Below are 25,777 nucleotides of genomic sequence, written 5' to 3'. Positions count from 1 at the left end.
TCCAAAACTTTTTTTTCCCTACTGAAATAACCTGAGTGAGGTCTTGTTAATTTTCTTATCCTGGGGAAACTGGGGAAGCTGAAGCAGCATACACAAGACCACTAACTTTTTTTTTTTTTTTTTTTTTAAGTAGGCTCTATGCCCAGTGTGGAGCCCAATGTAGGGCTTGAGCTCACGACCCTGAAACCAAGACCTGAGCTGAAATCAAGAGTTGGACACTTAATGGACTGGGACACCCAGGCGCCCCTTATCTGTACTTTCCTCTGAAAAGAGTCTTTATATTTTAAACTCTTCAAAGGGGTTAAGTGATCTCCAAACACTTAAAAACCAGTTCTGAACAGCAGTGGGGATCATTTTTTAACTCTCCAACCACAGCTTCTTTAATCCTATTTTCCTCTAGAAATGTGTGCTGCCTCTCATTCTTTGAGTCCATTTCTCCACCTTTCTTTTAATTTTAACCTACTCTTTAGGGATTTCTGGCTAACATCTTGATGGCTTTTGTGTATATTAGATGTGATACCCTGGAGGAATAGTTTCATGGTTTAGTTGTAGAAGTAATATACGTAAGACCTAATAAAATCTGTGCTAAACTGGACGGTCAGGGAAAACCAGTGCGTAAGAGTTTAAAGGAGGAGATGAATGAGCATATGGGAATTGTGATGACAGATGTGAGGGTGACACAGAGGAGATGCAAACCTTGAAGTAACATTCAAGGGAGATTCATCTAGAAGTGGAATGTGTAGGCAAGAATGGAGAGGAAGAGTCAGGAAAAGCCAGATGTGATGAGGTTTCAGTGTTACAGATAAGAAAATGATTCTTGGAATAATGCTAGAGAGAGTAGGGAGGGAATGGGATTGGGACATTCTGAAGGAAAATGTAGGATTTCTTCATTGGACTGTATAGGATGGAGGGAGATGCCTGAATTGCAAATAGGGACAATTGGATTTGTCCATCTTTTGTGAAATACTGCAAGGTCACAATTAGGGGAAACCTAAATAAGAGACTCAGAAAACAGGGTTCTAGAGGGGAGGGGGTTGGGAGGATGGGTTAGCCTGGTGATGGGTATTGAGGAGGGCACGTTCTGCATGGAGCACTGGGTGTTATGCACAAACAATGAATCATGGAACACTATGTCTAAAACTAATGATGTAATGTATGGGGATTAACATAACAATAAAAAATTAAAAAAAAAAAAAGAGACTCAGAAAACAAAACCACGGCCAAGCAGGTGAATATTGGTTTTTTTTCGATTTTTTGATGTGGCCTATGAAAGGTCACCTATATTCTCAATGACTTCTGTTAAGCAGCTTTCAGAAAGATCTATTCTCAGAGTCAAAATTCAATCCGATTTTATACCAAAGTTCTGATATTTATCTTTTATTACCTAAAAATCAATTTACCGACATCCACTAGGTACAACAAATATACAGAAATTGGATAAATAAGACACCTATTTATACATCTAGATAGAGTGTACATTAACACTAATGCAGTTTGATGAAGAACTGGAAAAAATCTATTGCAAATAGCTGGGAAATTTTCGTAAGTGAGATATCAGAGCTGGACCTTGAAGGATGGGCATGATTTTGCAGGTGGAGATGAGTAAAGAGGAGGATAATTTTGGGTAAAGGAATAACAAAAGGTAAAGGAATAACAAGGAATAAAAAAGGCCAGAATGTGCGGGTTTGGAGGGAGAGGAGTCTGGAAGTTAGGGTGAGGAAATAGCAAGAATTTTGAGTGCCAAGGATCTGGTAGAATAGGGCAGAGCAGGTTAGGGCTGAGGCCTCCACTGTCAAATTTCGGAAAAATTGCCAGAGCAATGCAAAGAATACCCACGTACGCTTCACACCGATTCACCAATTGTTTAATATTATGTAGCCGACATCCCTATAACTTCCTTTCTTGATAAACCTCTCTCCCTCCTCATCAGTGATTCAGGGGTTTTCGACCTTGTTTTCCCTCCACCTGGACTGACTCCCCACACCCAGTCTGGCTGATTCTTACTTATACTTAAGGCCTCAAGTACTCTCGAAAACTTCCTTCACTCCCGAGGTCCAACCCGGTGCCGGAAGCCCTTCCCCAACTCGCCGGATGTCTCCGGCTCCCACGCAGCCCAGAGCGGAAGGGGCGTGGCCCGAGGGCGGAGGTAGCCGGGAGCCGGAAGTGCGAGCGCGCGTGCCGGCCGCTGTCCAGGAAGGCTGGGAATGAGAATGCCGTTGGAAGGGAAGAACAAACGGAAGAAAAAGGGAGGTGCGGAGGAAAGGTGAGTGGCGCGTGGCACGTCTACCCGGGCGAAGGTGGGCGTTCGGGAGCTCGGGCGGCGAAACGGTGGGGTGGGGTGGGGTGGGGTGGGGCGTGGCGTGGCGTGGCGTGGCGTGGCGTGGCTGAGTTTGTGGCGTCGGTGTCTAGAGACGACCCAGACGGCGGCGTTCGCGGGAATCTGACAGGAGACTATGTGGTTGGACAAGTCGCCAGCAGCTTGTTCCAGGGCAAGCGGCCCTGCAGAGACAGCACAGCTCGGCTGGCGTCCCTCTTCAGCTCTTTAGAGCCTCAGCCTCAACCCGTGTATCTGCGTGTGCCGAAAGTAAGTCACCGGCTTCTATTCCGAATGGCCCGTTAGAACGGCTTTTTACCTCGCAGGGCTTGGTTTCTAGAGTGGGGCAGATAGGATTAATTTTAAGTAACCGTTCATTACTGGACATCCAGTGGGAGAGAAAATTTGCAAATTTAGAAAGACTGCTAAATTATTGAAAAAGATGAGTTCTCAAACATAACTTCCAATTTTTAAAAGGAGACCACCAAAAAAAGGAAACGGGATGAGGAGGAAGAAAGTACATCCCCAATTCAGAGACCACTCTTGCAAGAACCTTCAAAAAAAGCGAAAGCGAAGAAGAAACTTTCTGATGCAGACAAAAAGTTGGCAAACAGGTTGGCAGAATTCTCTTAAGTTGATGTTAAATTAGATGGTAAAGAAATTAAGATTTTTGGACCTGCAATATTCTTTTTTTTTCTCATTTCGTAGTTCTAATTTTTACCAAAAAATTTTTATTATGGAAAATTTCATATATATTCAAAATTTGAAAAGGATGAGGAGAACCTCATATACCCAGCATCAACAGTTATTCATACTTGGCCAGTCTTGTTTCATCTTTACCCCATTCATAGCTCCCTCACTAAGTGGAAGCAAATCTAAGATCTGTAATCTATCTGTAAATATTGCAGCACGAAGAAGAATTTTGTTTTCTTAAACTTCCTAAGTCAGAGATCAGATTTCTGCCATTAGCTTATAAAAAAGCTTTCTTTATAGTTTATCTGATCAAGATCCAACTAGAAGTAACATCATAGGTTCCCAGGTAACTTTCCTCAGTTTGCGAAGCCACTCTCTTCAAGCCCTTTATTTCGCGTTTCTCTCTCCCCAGGTGATATTACTTAGAGAGCTATTAATTGCTAACAGTTACTAACCACCACTTTTCCCTTTTCCAACCTCCTACTTAGTGTATTTAATGCACATCCTTAATTTCTTTACCTTTCTCTTAGAGAAAGATGTCTTCCTCTTTGTCCAAGATTAATTCAGTCACCTGTTCTGTGTATACCACAGACCTCTTCTGCCTCCTTCGGGATTGTGCCATCAGGTATATGCATTTTCTTTTCTTTCCTGTGTCTTTTCTGTGTCTACCGTACAAATATGCTCAAGATTCTCATCTTAAAAAGAGAAATCCAACAAAACCAAACCCTGTCTATAGTCATGCTTCCCTGTTTGCTATCTACCATTCCCTTGGTCCTTCCCTTCATAGTCAAGCTTTCAGAAAAATGTGATACTTATGTTCTCTTCCTTTTCTGGATCTGCTTTATCTTCCATGAACTTGTAGTCTGATTGTTTGCTTGTTGTGTTTGTTTTTCTATGATCTGACCAAACTTCTGAAACAGTGCTCAGTGGAGCCATCCTGACCTAGTTGCCATATTTAGTAGACAGTAAGCCTTTGTCTAGTGAGTCCTCTCTTGCATTTCACATGGCTGCTTTTCTTTCTGCAGCTGTTAGATTTTTTTATAGCAATCTCTTCTGAGTCTCTTTGTTCCTTCTCTGTTATTGTGGGTACCTTTTCTTCTGACTGCTCTGTAAATGTTGATTTTCCTCAGCATTCTGTTTGGTCACCTTCTCTGGCCTTTTTTCTGCCATTCATTCTGAGCAATCACATTTATTCCCATGGCTGCATCATTCCGATTTCTCTCCTGATCCCCTGACCTGTGAGTCTGTTTGCCTGCTGGCATTTGCACCTGTATCTTCTATATACAGTTGACCTTTGAACAATGGAATGGTTAGGGGCAGCGACCTCCACACAGTCAAAAATCCACATATAACTTTGACTTCCCCAAAACTTAACTACTGATATCCTGCTGTTGACCGGAAGCCTTACCAGTACCATGAACAGTCGATAAACACATATTTTATATGTTATATATAGTATATATTCTTACAATAAAGTAAACTAGAGAAAAAATGTTATTGAGAACATCATAAGGAAGAGAAAATACATTTATAGTACTGTACCGTATTTATCGGAAAAAAAATTGCACTTGTAAGTGGAGTTCAAACCCATGTTCAAGAGTCAGCTGCACCTCAAGTTCAGAATGCCTCAGACTGAGCTGTGTATCTTCATCAAACCTGTTCCTCTGCACGAGTGGTACCACGAGCTTTCCAGTTGCCTAAGCCAGTGACTTGGGAGTCACCTTACACTCTCTCTTCCCTGCACATCTAATTAGCTGCCAAGTCCTGATGATGCTGTCTTTTAATTATCTCTCTAATCTTTCTCTCCCTTTCCACACCTCCCTTTCTGTAGTTGGTCTGTTGTCCTCTCACATACATGCAGTTATAACTCTCTCCTTATTGATCTCTCTTATCCAGCTTTGCCCCCTTCCTAATTATCTTCTGCTCTGCTGCCCAAATGATCTGTTTTAGTCAGTCTCTAAAGTCTTCAGTGGCTCGTTATTCTCCGTGGGTTCCAATGTAAGCTCATTTGCATTAACAGCCACGGTCCTTGACCTGGTTCCTTCCTCACCATACTGTCTTGGTTCCCTTCACTCCTACTCAGCACTTTATATGCCATAGTGGACAAAAAAACTCGACACGAACCCTCTCCTTAGTGGAACTTAGGGTCTAGTGGAAGAGTAATAATGGTAAAATTTACTGAGCACTATATGCCAGACACTGCCTTTCCTCCTCTGAGAAGCCTTTCGTGTTTCTTTTATTTTTCTACACCATGTTCCCATTTTATTGTGAACTTTGCCTATCTCTTCAGAGGCTGGACTATTGAAAGGCCTTTAATAGTCTCTTCATCTTTCTATCCCCAGAGGCTGGAACTGAGTAGAAACCCAGTAAATATTTACTGAGTGAATGTATCATTTACTACCCATGACTGGTACTATCCATTCTCTCCCCTCCTTAACATCCCGGTCCAGGGGCACCTGGCTGGCTTGTTTGGAAGTGCATGTGACTCTTGATCTTGGGGTCGTGATTTTGAGCCCCATGCTGGGTGTAGAGATTACTAAAAACAAATAAATTAAAAAAAAAAAAAAAGATCCTGGTCCAGTTCTCTGTTAGGAGCAATGCTCAGATCTCACTTATCCGTGTGCACCATTTCAGAATGTACTTTTGACAAGCAGTCCTTTAGCTATTATAGAACTATTATAAATAGGAAATCTGGTTTTCCCTATTGGCCAGATTACTTTTATGAAGTATTTTGCAGCCCATATTAACCTTTATAGAACCCCTGGGAGTGCTGCAGTTCCCCTAGAGTTCTAGAGCCGAGAATGAAACTAGGCATTCATAGAGTGTAAACTAAATCTCCAAGAGCTTTAAATGTACCAACTTTTGTTGAAATGAACTTTGGTTGCTCTGCTGTTACCTGGTGGTTTTAACATATTTTCAAAAAATTGAGCTTGATTTTTTCTAATCTTGGGTTTTCTAAAGATACCAGTCACTTTTTGATAATACTGTTTTATAAATTTAGATATATTTGTGACTCATACATTTATATTTGGGAAAGTCAGAAGTAGGTGGGAATTTTTTTTTTAAGAGATCATGTGTGCTTGGGGAGGGGGTGTGCGCAGAGGGAGAGGGAGAATCTTAGGCAGGCTCCATGCTCAGCACAGAGCCTCACAACTCTAAGACCCTGAGATCATGACCTGAGTAGAAATCAAGGGTCCGATGCTTAACTGAGCCACCCAGGCGCCCCAGGTGGGAAATATTTTTGATCCTTGTGCTTTGCCAAATACTACACCTGACTTCCATGACTCTTACTTCTTCTTTTCTTTTTGCTCTTTTTTTTTGGGCCTTGTAAAGGGAAAACGCTCTAGCAAGTGCTGATTTAGAAGAAGAAATTCATCAAAAACAGGGACAAAAAAGGAGTAATTCTCAATCTGGTATTAAAGTAGCAGATAAAAAAGTACCTGATGATGTAGATCACACAGTTGTAAATCAAAGAAAGAAAATTGAAATCAACCAAGAAGAGGAGAGATTAAAGAACGAGAGAACTGTGTTTGTTGGGAATTTGCCTGTCACATGTAACAAGAAGGTAAGTGTGTAACCTGCATGTTGTAAAGATTCAGAGATGTTAATAATTCATAACTTTGTTTACTCTTCCTTTATTGAATAAGTGCATAATTAATAAGTTATTAACATAGAATTTCATTATAAATGACTACGTTGATCATTCTATAGATTGATTCCAGTATACACCCTCCTCTTTCCATTCCCATAGTCACTGCCCTAATTCAGGCTTTTGCAAATCTTATTTGAAGTATTGTGGTGGCCTTCTGTCCCGGTTTTTTCTTCCTTCCAGCTGTCTCTTCTGTTAACACGTAACTAGAATGTAAACCTGAAAATAGTGCCTAGCGCGTAGTAAGAGGTTCAGTGAATGTTGTGTAAATGAAAGAATACATCCTAACTTTCTTCCATTGTGTGGGGTTCCCTAAACCCGAAATCTGCCCTTTACTTTTGTAATTTATATGTAGTAAAGATTATAAAAGATTGAAAGAGAAAAATGTTGTGTACGTTATGGGTAGTAACAAGAACTTGAGTTGTGTTTATATGAACATAAATATGTATAAATTTCAGTAGAATTTTTTTTGTCTTCCAACTGAATAGTCAACTATTCCTGAAATATTCTTAAAATAAAACCTGGCAGTAAAAGATTATCAGACAGTTGTACTTAATTCCTTTTTATAACACTTATTTGATGTTCTGAAAGTAAACTAAAGTATATATACACTTTTTTGTTTTAGAAGCTGAAGTCATTTTTCAGAGAGTATGGACAAATAGAATCTGTACGATTTCGTTCTCTGGTATGTGTTCTCCCCACCTTGAAATTGCAAATCTTAAAACGTACTGCATTTAAGTCAGACTTATTAACATGTTGGTATTAGTGAGATGGAGAAGCACAACCTTTTGAATCAACAGGTTCAAATCTAGCCCAAGAGAAGAGGTGCTCTTAGTATATAGTGCTGACACTTGGACTCTGTTCATAATTTAATGAGTTCACATAGTGAAATGATATCGTTGTTGGAGGGTGGATGTGTGACTTTTGTTTGCAGAACAGTAATACATGTTGGGATGCCTGGGTAGCTCAGTCGGTTAAGCATCTGCCTTTGGCTCAGGTCATGATCCCAGGGTCTTTGGATCAAGTCCCACATCGGGCTCCTTGCTCAGCAGGGAGCCTGCTTCTCCCTCTCCCTTCTGCTCCCCCTGCTTGTGTTCTCTCTCTTTGACAAATAAATAAAGTCTTTAAAACAAACAAACAAACATTAATACATGTTGAATAGCATTTCTAGAATCCTAGGCATTCGATACAGGAAGTTCGTGTGACTACTGCAAATAGTACTTACACTCTGAGCATAGGCAGTCAAAGTTTTTATTTATTTTAATTGCTTAAAAGATTTTATTTATAAGAGAGAGGGCTTGTGCACACATGAGTGGGGAGGGATAGAGGCAGGGGGAGAGAGAATCCCAAGCAGGACTTCCTATTGAGCGTGGGGCCAGATGCAGGGCTTGATCTCATGACCCTGAGGTCATGACCTGAGTCCTAATCAAGAGTCAGACGCTTAACTGACTGAGCCACTCAGGCGCCCCAGCAGATGAAGTTTAAAAAAAAAAAAAAATCAAGGGGCGCCTGAGTGGCTCAGTTGGTTAAGCATCTGTCTTTGGCTCAGGTCATAATCTCGGGGACCTGGGATGGAGCCCCGTATTGGGCTCCCTGCTCACTGGGGAGTCTGCTTCTCCCTTTCCCTCTGCCTGCTTCCCCTACTTGTGTTTGCGCACACGCTCTCTCAAATAAATAAAATCTTAAAAATAAATAAATAAAATAAAAAATAAATCAATTTAATGCTAAACCTTTATAGAAATAGATGGTATCTGATTTCACCCACTGAGCACTCTGTAGACCAGTTATAGCCATGCTCCTTGAAGTATGAAATAGCATCATTCTTTTTTTTCTCATTCATATTTTTTAAACGTAATTAATGCATATTAAAACATAAGAAATGTTTATTCCTTGTTTCTAACTGTTCTTTCTCATGTGATTCTCTAAAATGGGGTTTCTCAGCCTTGATACTGTGGATGTTTTGTGCCAGGTAATTCTTTGTTGTTGGAGGCTGCTCTGTGCATTAAAGGATGTTTAGCAGCATCTCTGGCCTCTACCCACTAGATGCCGGTAGCACCCTCCCCACCCCAGCTGTAACCACTGGAAGTTTCTCCATTCATTGCCAAATGTTCCCAGAGGGCAAAACTGCTCACTTCTCTAAAAGTAGACATTTCCCAGGGCGCCTGGGTGGTGCGATCGGTTAATTGTAGGACTCTCTTGGTTTCACCTCAGGTCGTGATCTCAGGGTCATGAGATCGAGCCCTGAGTCGGGCTCCTCACTCAGCACAGAGTCTGCTTAAGACTCCCTGTCCTTCTCCCTCTGGCCCCCCCACCCCTGTACACTTGGCCCCTGTGTGTGAGCTCTCGTTCTGTAAAATCTTAAAAGTAGACATTTCCCAAGGTTTTGGCATGGTCGCCATAATTTTTGTCATGGTATTTGTTTCTCACTCACTTTTTTCATATATATTTTGTCTGTCCTTCAGAGTCCCATTTCCCCATATCAGAACGTTCCCTGATACATCCACTTGGCTATCTTCAGCACCCCAGTTTCAGCATGTCTCTGCTCACCTCCATTTCTCCCGGCCCCCATCCCATGCTGTGTGCTGATGTTCTATATGAGTTAGTGCCACCCAGGCTGCAAGCCTCTTCAGTGCCTTGGACCCTTCTTTGGCCCAGCCAGCCTATTGCTTGCATCCCTTCCTATATTTTAGCTGTGGTTTTTTCCCAAGAGGAGTCCTTCCTTTCTTTCTGCATTGTTCCACCAAAGTTCTCATTATCTCTTGCCGGAATAGTTGCAGAAGTTTGTTACGGTTCCTACATTCAGTCTACCTCTGTTCAGCACACCCACTCTCAACTTAATTTTCCTAAAAATTCTTCTTAATGGAACTCATGATCATTACACATATAGACACCACACCACACGTGTGTGCGCGCACACACACACACACACACACACACCCCTTGGCCTGGTATTACCTTTGGGGAGCCTGGCCAGATTCTTCCCTGTCCCTGGATTATTGGTCTGTACACACACACACACACACACACACACACACCCCGGCCAGATTCTTCCTTGTCCCTGGATTACTGGTCTGTGTGTACACACACACACACACACACACACACCCCGGCCAGATTCTTCCCTGTCCCTGGATTACTGGCCTGTGTGTGTACACACACACACACACACACACACACACACACACACACACACATCGGCCAGATTCTTCCCTGTCCCTGGATTACTGGTCTGTGTGTACACACACACACACACACACACACCGGCCTGGTATTACCTTTGGGGAGCCTGGCCAGATTCTTCCCTGTCCCTGGATTACTGGTCTGTACACACACACACACACACACACACACCCGGCCAGATTCTTCCCTGTCCCTGGATTACTGGTCTGTGTGTACACACACACACACACACACACACACCGGCCTGGCCAGATTCTTCCCTGTCCCTGGATTACTGGTCTGTGTGTGTACACACACACACACACACACACACACACACCGGCCTGGTATTACCTTTGGGGAGCCTGGCCAGATTCTTCCCTGTCCCTGATTACTGGTCTGTGTGTGTACACACACACACACACACACACACACACACACCGGCCTGGTATTACCTTTGGGGAGCCTGGCCAGATTCTTCCCTGTCCCTGGATTACTGGTCTGTGTGTTGACCCTGCTGTGCACTCTCCAGCACCCTGTACTTCATCATAGTCCTTATGATTCTGTTCCGTAATTGCTACATTGTTTGTGCGCCCCACCTGACTGAAAGCCGTGATTGCAAATACCCTGTTTGTCTTGCTCATCCCTGGGTCACCAGTACCTGCACGTTGTGCACATCAAACATATATGGAATTGCCTAAAACCCTTACCTTTTTCTTGCTGTGAGTGAAATCTGTCCTGGTTCTGAGCCTGACACTCGTCACAGCCTGGTCCCGAGGCCCTGTGTGCTTCCACATGTCACTCTGCTGCAGCCCCAGAGCTTCCCTCATTGCTGATCATGCACTTGGGCTTTCTCACTCCTGTCCCTTTGCTCAGTTCATTTGTTTGTTGGGAATTCTCCTTGAAGTCTCATTTTGCCTAGTAAGGTACTATCTGTGTTTCTGCAGGCAATTAAAATGTCAAGGGGCAAGGGCGCCTGGGTGGCTCAGTTGGTTAAGCGACTGCCTTCGGCTCAGGTCATGATCCCAGGGTCCTGGGATCGAAACCCACACCGGGCTCCCTGCTCGGCGGGAAGCCTGCTTCTCCCTCTCCCACTCCCTCTGCTTGTGTTCCCTCTCTCGCTGTCTCTCTCTCTGTCAAATAAATAAATAAAATCTTAAAAAAAAAAAATGTCAAGGGGTGCCTGGGTGGCTCAGTCGGTTAAGCATCCGATTCTTGATTTCGGCTCAGGTCATGATCTCAGGGTTGTGGGACTGAGCCCTGTGTTGGGCTCAGCATGGAGTCCACTTGGGATTCTCTCTCCCTCTCCCTCTGCTCCCCCTGCCCCCGCTTCTGCGTGCATGTACGTGTGCGCTACCTCAAATAAATAAATCTTTTAAAAAAATAATAAAAAATTTAATAAAAAGTCACTTATTCAAGTTTTTCCTGATACTTTATACCATCAAGTGGTACTTTTTCCCTCTAAATTATTCTTGTACCTTATTGCCTTATGTTATACTTACTCATTTGTATCTTCAATAACAGGATCTAGATGTTTGCAGGCCTCTAGAAGGCACCCAGTAAATGTGTTTTGATGACTGTCATTCACCGGTTGATTATTCATTGGGCCATTTCTCATGTCTTGTACTGTTAAACTGTCCATGTTGACTGTATGTTAGCAGTCTGAACAGGACAAACTGAGAATTTCCTAATTTTGCTACATATCGGATAACTAAGAAAGATTTCCAGAGGAGATTTATAGTTACTGCCCTGAATTAAATTGACATTCATAGTGGTCCTGGTCGGTGAACTTGCAGGGTCTGTATCTTTTCACCTTTGTCTTCTCAGTAGATTCTCAATCTGAGTAGATTGGCACATCGCTGACAGTCACAGTTGCTGACTTGAGTCTCCATCTCCTCCATAAAATTGTCCCTCCCTACCCCCTTCACTCTTAAGTAGTACTAAAGGAATACTGTATATGACTGAAAATAAAGTGAGCTTGAATGTAAAGGGGGTTCCCTTATTTGCCTGATTAAAGATACCATGTTGTTGTTGTTGTTTTTGCCAGCTGGCATATATCAACTCTTAGACATGGATGTCACATGGGTAATATGTCTTTACATTTTTTACCAATTTAATTCAACATATTTAAAATCCTATAGAATTTACAATAAAATATTAGTTTAGAAATGTTGCCTTTTTCCAAGCTTATTTTATAAAAGTTTTCCTTATATTTTTCATATGTGTTTTCTTTTTTTTTTTTTTTAAGATTTTATTTGCAAGAGAGAGAATGAGAGACAGAGAGCACGAGAGGGAGGAGGGTCAGAGGGAGAAGCAGACTCCCCGCTGAGCAGGGAGCCCGATGTGGGACTCGATCCCGGGACTCCAGGATCATGACCCGAGCCGAAGGCAGTCGCTTAACCAACTGAGCCACCCAGGCGCCCCTTCATATGTGTTTTCAACATCAGTGTCCCCTCATGACCAGAGACTCCCTTGAGTCATCTGACACAGTTTGAGGGCACATAATGTTTACTTCCATCTAGATGGAGAGTTAATGCCTGTGAAATCTGAATATGGTCCTATAGCATTGGAAAATTTTGTCCTACGCCACCAGATCCCATTCATACAACGTTAGGACAGGACTCAGTTTCATTTTCATTTCATTCATTTCCCTTGAATGTTTTTAATCATATCACATCAGAATAAGATATTTAGAATTCAATTAATTAAAATACAATTAATTTGAAGTAATATTTCAAATAATGAATTTTCTTTAATACCCCTTTTTTTTTCTCTTAAAAGATTCCAGCAGAGGGAACTTTGTCCAAAAAGTTGGCAGCAATAAAGTAAGTTTATAATTATAGAAATGGAGTAGTTTAAAACTCTATTTCATTTTGGTTAAAAGTTGAGATCATGTTTTCATGGATTTTTATATTTGGGTAAGACATCATATGTGACCATTTTCTTATGTTTGTAATAGCATGTAAACTTGTCAGATGTTTGTCTTTAAGCCTTAACAAAAATAGTAGAGTCACAGAAAGTATCATAAAATAACTTAGTAGAAAATGTGCCATGAGAAATTTCAAGGATGTTTAATCGAGCATAGTGTTTGGAAGAGAATAAGAAAGTTTTGTGCTTAGATATTCTAGTGTAAATCTTAAATACCATATTTTATCAATTCTAAGGCACACATTTTCCCATATCTTAACATTTTGATGTCAGGATGCACCTGAAGATCAGGATGCCCCCCATAGTTGCTATTGGCTGGTCAGGTTTTTCCAGAGAGGATTCAAGTTTGCTTCAGTCACCTGGGGGGTGCTACCAGCCCAAGACCACTTCAAGCTCTCTGAAGGTTTGGGGACCATGCTGGTAGTGTGGCTTTGTGGTTCATATTCTCGGGATTTTCCCCTACCCTCCTATCCAACTGGTGCCAAGGATGAGACATTCATGTTTCTTTACTCTTCTTTATTTCTCATTAATCTTAAAAATTGAAATATAATTGACATATAACATGTAAGTTTAAAGTGTACAACCTTTATTTCTCATTTATTTTCAGTTCTATGCAGGGTTTCCTATTAATCTCTAATGTTGTTTTTTTTTTCTAACTAGGACATGAAATAATAGATTTTACAAGCAGGTGTATATATTAGATACAGTTATATTAATAGGTATAGAGATTACATCTCTATATAGATATAGTTATATTAGATAAAATATAATAATATACTTTGGGGGCGCCTGGGTGGCTCAGTCAGTTAAGTGTCCAACTCTTGATCCTAGCTCAGGTCTTGATCTCAGGGTTGTGAGTTTGAGCCCTGTGTTGGGCTCTACACTGGGCATGGAGGCTACTTAAAAAAAAAAAGTGTATGGAATGGAAAGTTTCTCTCCTAGACCTTTTTCCCTAGTCAGCCAATTTCCTGCCCCAGGCAGCTGCTATTTTTACTTTTTTGTATAACCTCCTAGAGACATTTTATGCATTTACAAGTTGATACACAAATATATACGTTCCCCCCACACATAACTTTTGATGCGGTGGTATTCAACATGTGTACTCCACATTTCCTTTTCTCCACTTACTATAAACTGGAGATCTGTTTATCAGTGTAAAAATTGCTTCCCTATTCTTTTTCAGAGCATCTCAGTATTCTGTAAGGTATACGATAACTTGTGTCAACAAACTCTCTACTCATGGATATTGAGCTGTTTTTCCAGTCTTGTGGCCATTACAAATAATGCTTGAGTGAATAACCTTGTTCGTGTGTAATTTTGTACATGTGAGAATTGCCTGTAGGATAAACTTCTAGTAGTGGAATTGTTTGGTTAAAAGGGTATTTGCATTTGTAATTTTGACTGCTATCCCAGAGATGGTAGCCTATGTGTATTCCTACACCTTTACAAATGTATGTTTTTGAGCTTTTCAATGATAGGTGAAAAATGATATTTGTAATTTCCATTTCTCTCATGAGTGAGCATCTTTTCATATATTCAGGAGTCTTTTGTGCTTCCTTTTATCTGAATTATTACTATCATTTGCCCAGTTTTTTGTTGTTGAATTGTTTCTCATTGATCTGTGGGATGTTAAGGAAATTAGCTTTAGTGATTTGAGTTAGCAAATATTTTTCCTTATTTTCAGTTGCTTTTTTGCTTGGAGGATTTTGCCATGTAAAACTTACTTTGCTTTTTCATATAGTCAATTCTTTTAGCCTTGTTTCTACTTTATTAAGGTATAACTTACGTTCAATAAACTGCATATATTTGAAATGTAAAATTTTATGATTTTAGCATATGTACATGCTCATGAACATACTGAATACTGGGGACCTGGGTGGCTCAGTCAGTTGAGTGGCTGCTTTTGGCTTGGGTCATGATCCCAGGGTCCTGGGATTGAGCCCTGCATCAGGCTCCTTGCTTAGTGGGGAGTCTGCTTCTTCCTTTGCCCCTCCCCTCTACTCGTGCTCTCTCTCTCTCTCAAATAAATAAATAAAATCTTAAAGATACTGAATACTTCATCACTCTGGGTATCATCACCCCCACCTGTCCCCAAGCAACCACTGACCTGCTCCCTGTCTCTGTTGGTGTGCATTTTCTAGAATTTTGTGTAAATGGACTCATCATGCAGGAGTTGCTTAGCCCTCTCTGTAGGGAGAAGAATCCAGGTGGGGCTTTGTGCCCTTCCCACACTGGCCTTGGCCCTTCTCTTCTCCAGCCCACACCCCCATGGATGCTTTTGGGCTCATGCCAGACCTCAGTCATTCCCGGGGACACCGGCAGAGGTCAGTGGAGCAGAGCCTCCTAGTGGGTGTGCACCCCAGTGTTGGCGGCCTCTAGAGATTGCATTTCAGGCCTAGCCCACACTAGGCTTTAGCAATTTTTTAAGTCCTAGCTGAAATCGGTCCAGCTGGCTTGTCTGGCACCCGTCCTGTGAGCCAGAGCTGCCTGCTGTCTCCTCCAATGGGCCTGTCTTTGCTTAGCTTTCAGGCTGCTTGGTTTCCCTTCGTCTTCAGCTCTGGTGGCTTCAGCAAAAGTTAGTGTTGTAGGCTGTCCGGCTTCTTACTGTTTAGGGTGGGAATGATGCTATTCCTGGCTTTCTACCTTCTAGGTAGAACTCTAGATGTCATTAGTGTTTTTAAATCATCCATCAAGCTTGATACAAAACATGTTCTTGCCACAAGAAAGGAGCAGCACTGCATTCTTGACCTCTTCATTCCCTGTGCCAAGCAAGGGTCTTTGATCGTCAAGTAACAGAGTACAATTAAGAGTCTTTTTTTTTTTTTTTTTAAGATTTTATTTATTTATTTGACAGAGAGAGAGAGACAGAGCACGCACAGGTAGGCAGAGAGGGAGGGAGAGGGAGAAGCAGGCTCCCCGCTGAGCAGGGAGCCCGACACGGGGCTCGATCCCAGGACCCCGGGATCATGACCTGAGCCAAAGGCAGCCGCTTAACCAACTGAGCCACCCAGGTGCCACCAATTAAGAGTTTTTAAAGTCACTTTCCATTTAGTTTGTCTTGGGGTTTGTCATAGCCCATGTGGGTTGCTATGACAAAATGCCGCAGACTGGATGGCTTTTACAAACAATAGAAATTTCTCAGTTTCAGAGGCTGGGAAGTCAGAGAATGGGATGCCAGCATGGTTGCATTCTGGTGAGGGTCAGCTTCCTGACTCATAGCCAGGGCCTTCTCACTGTGCCCTCACATTTTATAGGTTAAACAGTAAGATAAAAAAGGGGCTAGGAGCTCTGTGGGGTCTTTTTAAGAGCCCTGTTCCTGTTCATGAGGACTCCACCCTCATGACCTCAGCTACGCCCAAAGGCCTCACCTTCTATTACCGTAACTTTGGGCATTAAATGGATTTCAACATATGAGTTTGGGGAGGATGCAAACATTACAACACTAGGATTGCCCTAGGACGTGCTGATGAGGATGTTTTCAGCAGCTCTGTGTTGCAGGACCCGAGGAGGGCCTCTCTCGAGTCAACTAGGCTTGTTTTAAGTCCTAGGCTGGCCACTCCTTGCCTTGTGATCATGGCACTTCTCTGAGTCTCAGCTTCCTTATCCATAAAATCAGGAAAGTAACACCCATGTCAGAGATGTGAGATTAAATAAAATACATAAAATGTCTAACATGGTGCCAGTATTATATTAGGCATTCAATAAACCATACTTGGTTTTATCAATATAAAACTATCAGATAGTGTAGCATATAATTATAGAACGCCATGAGAAATGCCCTGACGTTTCCTAGTATCTTTTTTGATGGTACTCATTTGTTTATTAGCATTTTTGCTACTTCAAAGACAATAGGTTCATGTCTTCAGAGAAGAATCTATGGTCATTACTAGGCCCTTTTTGCTGATTGTTCACATCTAAATTACATGACCATTTTTGCAAACCTAGTGAATTAGTGGGTGTAGGCATTGAGCAGCAATAGCTGCAGTCATTAAAAAAGAGTGAAAACCAGTCATAGCATGCTTCCTATTGAAAATACAGCACTGCCTCCAGTCCTGACAAAGGGGTCCAGTCTGAGTCCTATCACACCTTAGGGTCTGGCTGCCAATTTGCCAAGAAAATAGGGAGGACAGAGGTACACGTTGAACTATACTGTGGGCTTGCACTCCACGAAGTCCAGGCTTTGGAATATTTGATAGGTTGAACAGTAAGGTAGAGAGAGAAAAGGAGAATCCTGCAGGGGTGCCTAGGTGGCTCAGTCGGTTGAGTGTCTGACTCTGGTTTTGGCTCAGGTCATGATCTCTGGGCCCTGGGATCGAGCCCCATGTCGGGCTCCCCACTCCGTAGGGAGTCTGCTTCTCTCCCTCTCCCTCTGCCCCTCCTCCTGCTCCTCTCTCTCTCTCTCAAATAAATAAAAATAAAGTAAAAAGGAATACACATTTGAATGATAAAACCGTGCAGACACGCAAGGAAATGGTTTCTGTAAAAGTGGGGGTGGTGATTACCTTTGGAGGAGGGGAGGCACAGACAGGCTTTGGGGTGGGCAATGGCCGCAAGGGTATTGGTCTTTAATATTTCTCTAAGCTGTACAGGTTTGGGTAGCTTTTATTTTACAGTAAAAAGGACAAATCAAGTTGCCTGTCACATCTACTTATATGTGTGTTTAGGTACAGAGCTCCAGCTAAGATTCTCGTTTCTAGCCTTGTAGCATTGCACGGAGGTCCTGCTTGCTCTTTCATAGTGATCGATGACTAATACGGCACAGGCGACATGTAAAAAGTTGTGTGTTATTTTTTGAGTTGTTACTAAAGGTTTATTAAAAAGAGATGAAGCTTCCCCCAGGAATTCTTGTCGTATGTGTTGATTGAGAGTGAGTAGGGAACAAGCTGTATTGTTTCAGTGACTTTGAGATTAACAGATTTTATATTGTCTTTTTTTGTTGTTGTTGTATAGACGTAAAATTCATCCTGATCAGAAAAATATTAATGCTTATGTTGTGTTTAAGGACGAGAGCGCTGCTACAAAAGCATTGAAAAGGTAATTTTACTTATTTGAGATTTGGACAGAATGATTGTATTTAAGTATATATGAGTACATGCTTTATTCTTTGGTTTGACTTTAGACTGAATATTTACAGTTAATATTTGGTGCTCATTTTTCATCTTCCCCCTTCGTATTTATAATACAGAAATGGTGCCCAAATTGCAGATGGATTTCGTATTAGAGTTGATCTTGCATCTGAGACTTCATCTGTAAGTAGTACTTGAGTTGTTTAAAGAACTTAACTAAAGTCTCAGAGAGAGAAACATTTTCTTCTGAGCTTTTGCTAGGAGAGGAGTGGAATCAGCAGTGAATGTGAGGGAAGCAGAGGAGGAGACACTTTTGCCCTGTGTGGTCAGTGTTGGTGCCCAGAGTGGTACAAGGACCTTAGTCAACAGCTTCTGGGAACATGGTTCTCCCACCCCAGCCCCTAGATCAAGTAATCAGAGAGAGGTAGCCTGCAAAGGATGTTGGAGATCATCAGGGCCAATACCTTATTTCATATACTGAGATCGAGAAAGTTCAATTGCTCTTTAAACAGTTTTTGAGTCCCTACCCTGTGTCAGGCATGCAATGCTGAGATATATATAGTCTCAGTTCTCTAGAGGTTCACGGTATAAAGGTGAACACAGACAGATAGCCTGGTTGTGACACTATTTTATGACAAATACACAGGATGCTTTGTCAGCTTAGGAATGGGACACTTGACTTGGGGATGTGCCAGCAAGAAGGGACTTCTTGGGAGGGCTTCCAGGAGAATAGGTGCTCTGTCAGACTTGAAAGATGAGTCAGTGTTACCTAGGCCGAAGAAATTTTAAACAGTGTATGTGGTGGGGGCCAAAACTTAATTTGCTTAGGGAACAGCAAGAGCTTGATACAATTATGAGCAGGTGGAGTGTGAGGAAGAGCGACAGTTAAGAGTTACTGTTGGAGAAATAGGAGAGGCCAAATCATGAAGACTGTGGTCTGCCATGTTGAGGAGGCTGGATTTTGTCCAGGAGCAATCCCACAGGTTTAAATGCAGATTTGCAGTTTACAAAGGTCTCTCACAGTGGATGAAGGCTGCGTTGTAATTACGAGTTCACCACAGAATCAGAGTTGGGTGTCAGAGTGACCTAGTTGAGAAATGACCAAGGCCTGGTAAACCTCTCTGGCTTTTATCATTGACCCATCCTGAGGGCCAGATCTATCTGCTGCCTGTGTTATTTAAAGTCTTATTAGCACACAGCCATACCCATTAGGTTAGGTGTTAATGTGCCATGACGGGCAGAGGGGGGCTAGTTAGAACATGGCCGGCAAAGCCTAACATACTTGCTGTCTGGCCCGGTACAGAAAGAGTTTGCCCATCTAGCATGCCCTTCTTGAGCACGGCCATGTGTTAAGAGCTAGCTATGAACAAAAAACTACTTCCTCTGGTGCTCACTCACTTTCAGGGAGGAAGACGGAAGAAACAATCAAACAGGGGACTGGTGTGTAGTCAGATCAGGAGATGGAGACCCGTCAGATATGTGGGGTAACGGAAAGAGTGGATTTTAGGATGACTTCCATTTTCTGCTCCAGTGATTTTTATTAACCCTCTTTATGTTTCAGAGGGACAAGAGATCAGTGTTTGTGGGGAATCTCCCGTACAGTAAGTTTGTTTAAACGAATAAAGTACCCATTTATCATTAAAATAACAGGAAAGGGGCGCCTGGGTGGCTCAGTCGTCAAGCGTCTGCCTTCGGCTCAGGTCATGATCCCAGGGTCCTGGGATCGTGCCCCGCGTCGAGCTCCCTGCTTGGCGGGGAGCCTGCTTCTCCCTCACCCTCCTACTGTTCCCCCAGCTTGTGCTCTCTTGCTCTCTCTGTCAAATAAATAAAAATAAAATCTTAAAAAAAAATAAATAACAGGAAAATAACAACTGAGTAGTAACTTAATGTTTTGCTTTAAGACTAACATGAAAAAGCATAGAATGTTAACTTGACTAATTTTCATGGGGCTTGCTCTATTAACTATATTATATTAACTTGCTATATTATTTAACATCTCCAGCTTTTTCTAAGGCGATCTTGTCCTTACTTGCACCTTGGTTGAATTTGTTTTTAGAAGTTGAAGAATCTGTGGTTGAGGAGCACTTTTTGGATTGTGGGAGTATTGTAGCAGTAAGGATTGTGAGAGACCGAGCTACTGGAATTGGCAGAGGGTTCGGCTATGTGCTCTTTGAGGTATGGGAGACTAGTGCATTGTCACTGTCCTCTGAAATGTGCTGGACAGGCTGTCACTGCTCTTTCATCACTCAGACAAAATTGTCACCGTCACCTTCAAATTCCATCTTCAGAAACCTAAACTACCCTGCCATAATAGAGTATTATTCCTGTAATTGCACCTCACCAAAAGCCATGCTAGTTCCCTTTTTCTCCATATTAATGTCATTAAATAATGTGTTAGACATTGGACATTTAAGGTATTAAATCTCTGAATTTCCACCTTACATGAAATGGAGAAAAGAATTGACTGTTCATGCAAGCAGAAGGAAAATTTTAGTGTTTGTACAAAATTGGTTATATTTGGCTCACTATTACCCAATGTTTCATGCCTATTGCTTTAGAACATACATACTATTCGAATATACATACTACCTGATGGCACTTAAGTTTTTCTTCCCTCTACAAGCACCCATTAAAACATTTCCTTTCAGTTTTTTCTGTGTCTTTTATATAGTTGAACTTCTGTCTGTGAACATATAAACATACTTTGCAACCTGCTTTGTGTTGTTTTCTGTCGTGTAAGTATGTTCCATCAAACGATGTAGAATAATTTATCCTGTCTTTTCCCTAATGTTTCCCAAATGTTGGAAATTTGCAGTGTTCTTTTTTCCTGAATAATGAAATTGAAGTAGTTTTTTTTTTTTTTCTTCAAATAGTTGCCTGCAGTTTTTGATTACTTCTTTAGGATAGATTCCCAACAGGCTATTACTGACTAGGTTGAGATAATGAGGGAGCAGAAGGCAAGCTGAGGACAAAGCACAAACACCCTGCAAACCCAGCCCCCCACCTCGGCTGACTCTCAGGTGGTAGCCCACCAGGATATGTCAGAGGTTCTGGGTGTCAAAGCGACCAGAGGCATCCCTCAAATGAAAATCGCTGTTGATCACCATCCTGCCTTGTCATGAAGGCAGGCCGGCTGTAAAAGGCCCTGTAGGAGATACTGGCGTCCCCCTGCTTCCCCACTGCATCCTAGGCTATAGATGGGTGCCTCGTGTATGGACTGAGTTTGCCTCGCTGTGAAGGCCATGAGGAACCCGCCATTTTTAACCCATGGAAAACACTAGAAAACCAATTTTACAAGGGGAAATTACCCAATTTTGTGATTTAAGTAGTTAGTAGAGGACATTGACAGAAAACAGTAAAGATTGAAATCCATCATGATCTAAGTGACATTCCAACACATATAGTCTTTACAGCCAACTTCTCTAGGAAACCCGTCCCCAGTTGGGTTTTAATTCAGTCGGGTACTGGTTTCGGCCGGCTCCCAGTGGAGGTCTCCTGGCCTGAAGTAGCTAGACCAGAGATGTGGAGGGGTTCACATTAGACCAATGAGGAGGAAACCTCACACTGGGAGTCTTAAGATTGGCAGCTGTGCTAGTCACTTAGGTGGCTGTCCCGTGCCCAAAACAGAGGACTTTTATGAGGACAGGAATAAAGAGAAGGCATCAGGTTTCTGGGTCTTCTTACCATTCCAGCCAGGGTACTAACTTCTAGCCAAAAGGCAGGGCTTTCTCCTCCCGGTAGAGTAGCCACGGACTAGAGGATTGCAGCCTGAGCAAACAGCATGAGAGTGTTCCAGTAAGACCATACTCCTTTAAAACCCCTGAAACGAGAGTAAAGGAAGAGAAGAGAAATTACCAAGTTTGCTCTGAAGCTCGGGAGTCCAGATGAAAAAATTCAGCCCCACGTTGGCGGCCAAATGACGTAGTGTTTGGAGTGTTGGTGTTGGGGTCAGGAGCCGATGACCAAGAAAGAATTCTTGAGATGTCTTTGGTGCAGAAAGGTGATTGTATGAAAGCATGGGACAGGAAGGCTGAAAGGGCTGCATTGTAAGTGTGAGGGGTGGCTGATTATATCCTTGAGAGTTAAGGGAGGTAAGGACAAAGGGAGGTGTCCAAAAGGACACTAAAGAAGACTCCCAGGATCCTGGAGGCCTGGCTGTTGTTAAGCTAAGGGAGTTTGTTTTTCCCTCCAGTGAGGCATTAACATAAAGATAGTTGAGAGTTCCCTGGAGTCCATTCTGGAGGAATGTTTTACTTTGCCTATCTCAAGTATTTGTCAATAGGCTGCAGGTTATAAAGAAATTTAATTTTATTTACATTCCTTTCTGCCTGTTTCCCATCACTGTGGAGGGGAGGGTGATGTTAGGGCTCTGGGAAATTGAGCCCATGGGTCTCTGGAAATTAGGCTATTGATAAGAATGCTTTTTATCTTGTAAATAACTGAGACATTTGTAAACTGATGGACACTCATGTCCTGCAGGACTGTGATCTCAGTCAGTTAACCATTTGTTTTTCCCTTCCCTTAGTTTTTTTTTAAATTTTTTAAAATTTTAATTTTTTTTATTATGTTCAGTTAGCCAGCATTATAGTAGTACATCATTAGTTTTTGATGTAGTGTTCAATGATTCATTAGTTGCATATAACACCCAGTGCTCATCACAACATGTGCCCTCCTTAATACCCATCACCCAGTTACCCCATTTCCCCACCCCCTACCCTCTGTAACCCTCACTTTATTTCCTGGAGTCCAGAGTCTCTCATGGTTTGTCTCCCTCTTTGATTTCTTCCCGTTCAGTTTTCCCTCCCTTCCCCTGTGGTCCTCCGCGCTAGAGTGAAACCATATGATAATTACCCTTCTCAGCCTGACTTATTTCTTTTTTTGTTTGTTTGTTTGTTTAAGATTTATTTATTTGCGAGAGAGAGAGAGAGAGAGAGACAGAGACAGAGAGAGACAGAGAGAGCACATGAGAGGGGGGAGGGTCGGGAGGGTCAGAGGGAGAAGCAGACTCCCTGTCGAGCAGGGAGCCCGATGCAGGACTCGATCCAGGGACTCCAGGATCGTGACCCGAGCCGAAGGCAGCCGCTTAACCAACTGAGCCACCCAGGTGCCCTCAGCCTGACTTATTTCACTTAGCATAATCCCCTCCAGTTCCATCCATGTTGATGCAAATGGTGGGTATTCATCCTTTCTGACGGCTGAGTAATATTCCATTGTATATATGAACCACGTCTTCTTTATCCATTCATCTGTTAAAGGGCCTCTTGGCTCCTTCCACAGTTTGGCTATTGTGGACATTGCTACTATGAACATTGGGGTGCATGTGCCCCATCTTTTCACTACATCTGTATCTTTGGGGTAAATACCTAGTAGTGCAATTGCTGGATCGTAGGGTAGCTCTATTTTTAACGTCTTGAGGAACCTCCATACTGTTTTCCAGAGCGGCTGCACCAGCTTGCATTCCCCCCAACAATGTAAGAGGGTTCCCCTTACTCTACATTCTTGCCAACATCTGTCGTTTCCTGTCTTGTTAATTTTAGCCATTCTGACTAATGGCTAAAATTGACTGGTGTGAGGTGGTATCTCATTGTGGTTTTGGTTGTATGTCCCTAATGCCAAGAGATGTTGAGCAACTTTTCATGTGTCTGTTAGCCATTTGTATGTCTTCTTTGGAGAAGTGTCTGTTCATGTCTTCTGCCCATTTTGTGACTGGATTATTTGTTTTTTGGGTGTTGAGTTTGATAAGTTCTTTGTAGATCTTGGATACCAGCCCTTTATCTGAAATGTAATTTGCAAATATCTTCTCCCATTCCATGGATTGCCTTCCCTTAGTTTAAGGGCAACCAGGAATGCCTGATGAATGTCACACTTATCCCACCTGGGAGTTGGGTTGCAGAGTATCAGCTTGTGCTTTGTCCTCAGCTTGCCTTCTGTTCCCTCATCAAAGAAATATGACCATGTTTAGTACTCTTGCTGTGTTTTATTACCAGATAGCTCTTGCAAAAGGTGGTCACAGCTTTCTGTTTCCATCATGACTGCATTGGAGTTACCTTACTGTCTCTCTGCTGTCTACTGTTACTTGATAAGTTTGTGAAGTCCCTTAACAAATATCTCATGGGAAGAACCATGAGAGACAATGGACTCTGAAAAACAAACTGAGGGTTCTAGAGGGGAGGGGGTTGGGAGGATGGGTTAGCCTGGTGATGGGTATTGAGGAGGGCACGTTCTGCATGGAGCACTGGGTGTTATGCACAAACAATGAATCATGGAACACTATATCTAAAACTAATGATGTAATGTATGGGGATTAACATAACAATAAAAAAATTTAAAAAAACAAATATCTCATGAATATTCAGGATTGTTAGCATTTAGTGGTTTTATATTGCAATAAAAGAGTAATAGAATTTGGGATCTTCACGGAGGCCTGCAAGGCATCTAGTTCAACGTCTCAGAGACTGTTCCCTTCTCTCAACTAACACAGTGGGGCTTCTGCAGAAAGAGCCTGGGAGAGGCAAGGTTGATTGGTTTAAAAGGTTGCATGTGACTAATGTCATTGGCCGAAACTTGCCTTTTACAGTGAGAAAAATGAAGCCTGTTGGGTTGTGACAGGCAGCTGAGTGCTGGGGGTGGGGAGGGTGGGAATTCTTGAGGAGCATGATGAAAACAATACTTCAAGCACGGTTGCTGAAACCCGTGGGATTGAATCTCGTGGAGGTGGAAATGGGAGGGGTTTCTGTCTATGGGCAAGCTTGAAAATTGCTCTAATCCATTTAGGTCACAATTTTACTAGTTTCTTTGCAGAGGAATTTCTGGTGGAAATTAATATATTGATTTTTATTGCAGAATAAAGATGCTGTTCATCTTGCTCTGAAATTAAATAATTCTGAACTGATGGGAAGAAAACTCAGAGTCATGCGTTCTGTTAATAAAGAAAAATTAAAACCAAGCTCAAATCCCAGTTTGAAGAATGTCGTTAAACCTAAGCAGGGACTTAATTTTGCTTCAAAAAATGTAGGACCTTCTAAAAGTTTGTTTATTGGAGAAGAAGCTGTTATCATTAAGAAGAAAAAGAAAGGACAAAAGAAAATTGGACAAGCTAAGAAACAGAAAAAACAGAAGTAACCACCCAAAGATTATTTCGTAATGGTAATAAAAAACTGGTAATAAAAATATGGTAAACCCACGAATTGAGTTTCAGAGTTTTTTTATGGATGGTGCGTGTGAAACGTGGAAACCTGTTCAGTTTATTCACATTGTAATAGCACCTTTGAAGCCTTTGTTTTAAGATGTAGGCAGATTAGTCACCAATGATTATGCGTTTCTGCTGATGGACTAGAGCAGTGTTCTCATACTTTTGATTACGATCTGTTGTAGTAGCTTTCTTTTTTTTAAGATTTTATTTATTTATTTGAGAGAGAGAATGAGATAGAGCACGAGAGTGGGGAGGGTCAGAGGGAGAAGCAGACTCCCCGCTGAGCAGGGAGCCTGACTGGACTCCAGGATCATGACCTGAGCCGAAGGCAGTTGCCCAACCAACTGAGCCACCCAGGCGCCCCTGTTGTAGTAGATTTAACTTTACTTTGTGACCAGTACAAACACAGATATATATATATATATATATATATATATATATTTTTTTTTTTTTTAAGATTTTATTTATTTATTTGACACAGAGAGACACAGCGAGAGAGGGAACACAAGCAGGGGGAGTGGGAGAGGGAGAAGCAGACTCCCCGCGGAGCAGGGAGCCCGATGTGGGGCTCGATCCCAGGACCCTGGGATCATGACCTGAGCCGAAGGCAGACGCTTAACGACTGAGCCACCCAGGCGCCCCGAAACACAGATATATTTAACTGACCTGAAAGTTGCACGTGACAGTACTGGTCCTTACTACACATGTTGCTTTCTGATATATATATAGTTTTAAAGATTTTAGACTTAGGGTAAACACTTAGAATTTTAGTGGTT

General features: G+C 42.1%; 1 protein-coding gene across 1 annotated transcript; it reads left to right on the top strand.

Moving 5' to 3' along the window:
* Positions 1–2,107: 2,107 nt before the first annotated feature.
* Positions 2,108–24,996, top strand: RBM34 (RNA binding motif protein 34). Its single transcript, XM_036108675.2, has 11 exons — positions 2,108–2,263; positions 2,410–2,584; positions 2,792–2,928; positions 6,341–6,572; positions 7,282–7,341; positions 12,597–12,640; positions 17,694–17,777; positions 17,929–17,992; positions 19,371–19,410; positions 19,866–19,984; positions 24,653–24,996. Exons 1-11 carry the CDS (start codon positions 2,205–2,207, stop codon positions 24,929–24,931), a joined length of 1,293 nt encoding a protein of 430 aa, XP_035964568.2. The 5' UTR covers positions 2,108–2,204; the 3' UTR covers positions 24,932–24,996.
* The last annotated feature ends 781 nt before the right edge of the window (positions 24,997–25,777 follow it).

The sequence above is a fragment of the Halichoerus grypus genome, chromosome 7 (assembly GCF_964656455.1).
Source record: "Halichoerus grypus chromosome 7, mHalGry1.hap1.1, whole genome shotgun sequence".
NCBI classification, from domain to species: Eukaryota; Metazoa; Chordata; class Mammalia; order Carnivora; family Phocidae; genus Halichoerus; species Halichoerus grypus.
The sequence above is the reverse complement of the archived record's forward strand: the minus strand, read 5'-3'. Positions and strand labels throughout refer to the sequence as shown.

Coding starts and splice junctions, on each gene's coding strand:
- RBM34 (XM_036108675.2), top strand. CDS start 2,205: ATGAGAATGCCGTTGGAAGGGAAGAACAAACGGAAGAAAAAGGGAGGT. Junction 2,264..2,409: donor AAGGGAGGTGCGGAGGAAAG/GTGAGTGGCGCG, acceptor GTCGGTGTCTAG/AGACGACCCAGACGGCGGCG. Junction 6,573..7,281: donor CTGTCACATGTAACAAGAAG/GTAAGTGTGTAA, acceptor TTTTTGTTTTAG/AAGCTGAAGTCATTTTTCAG.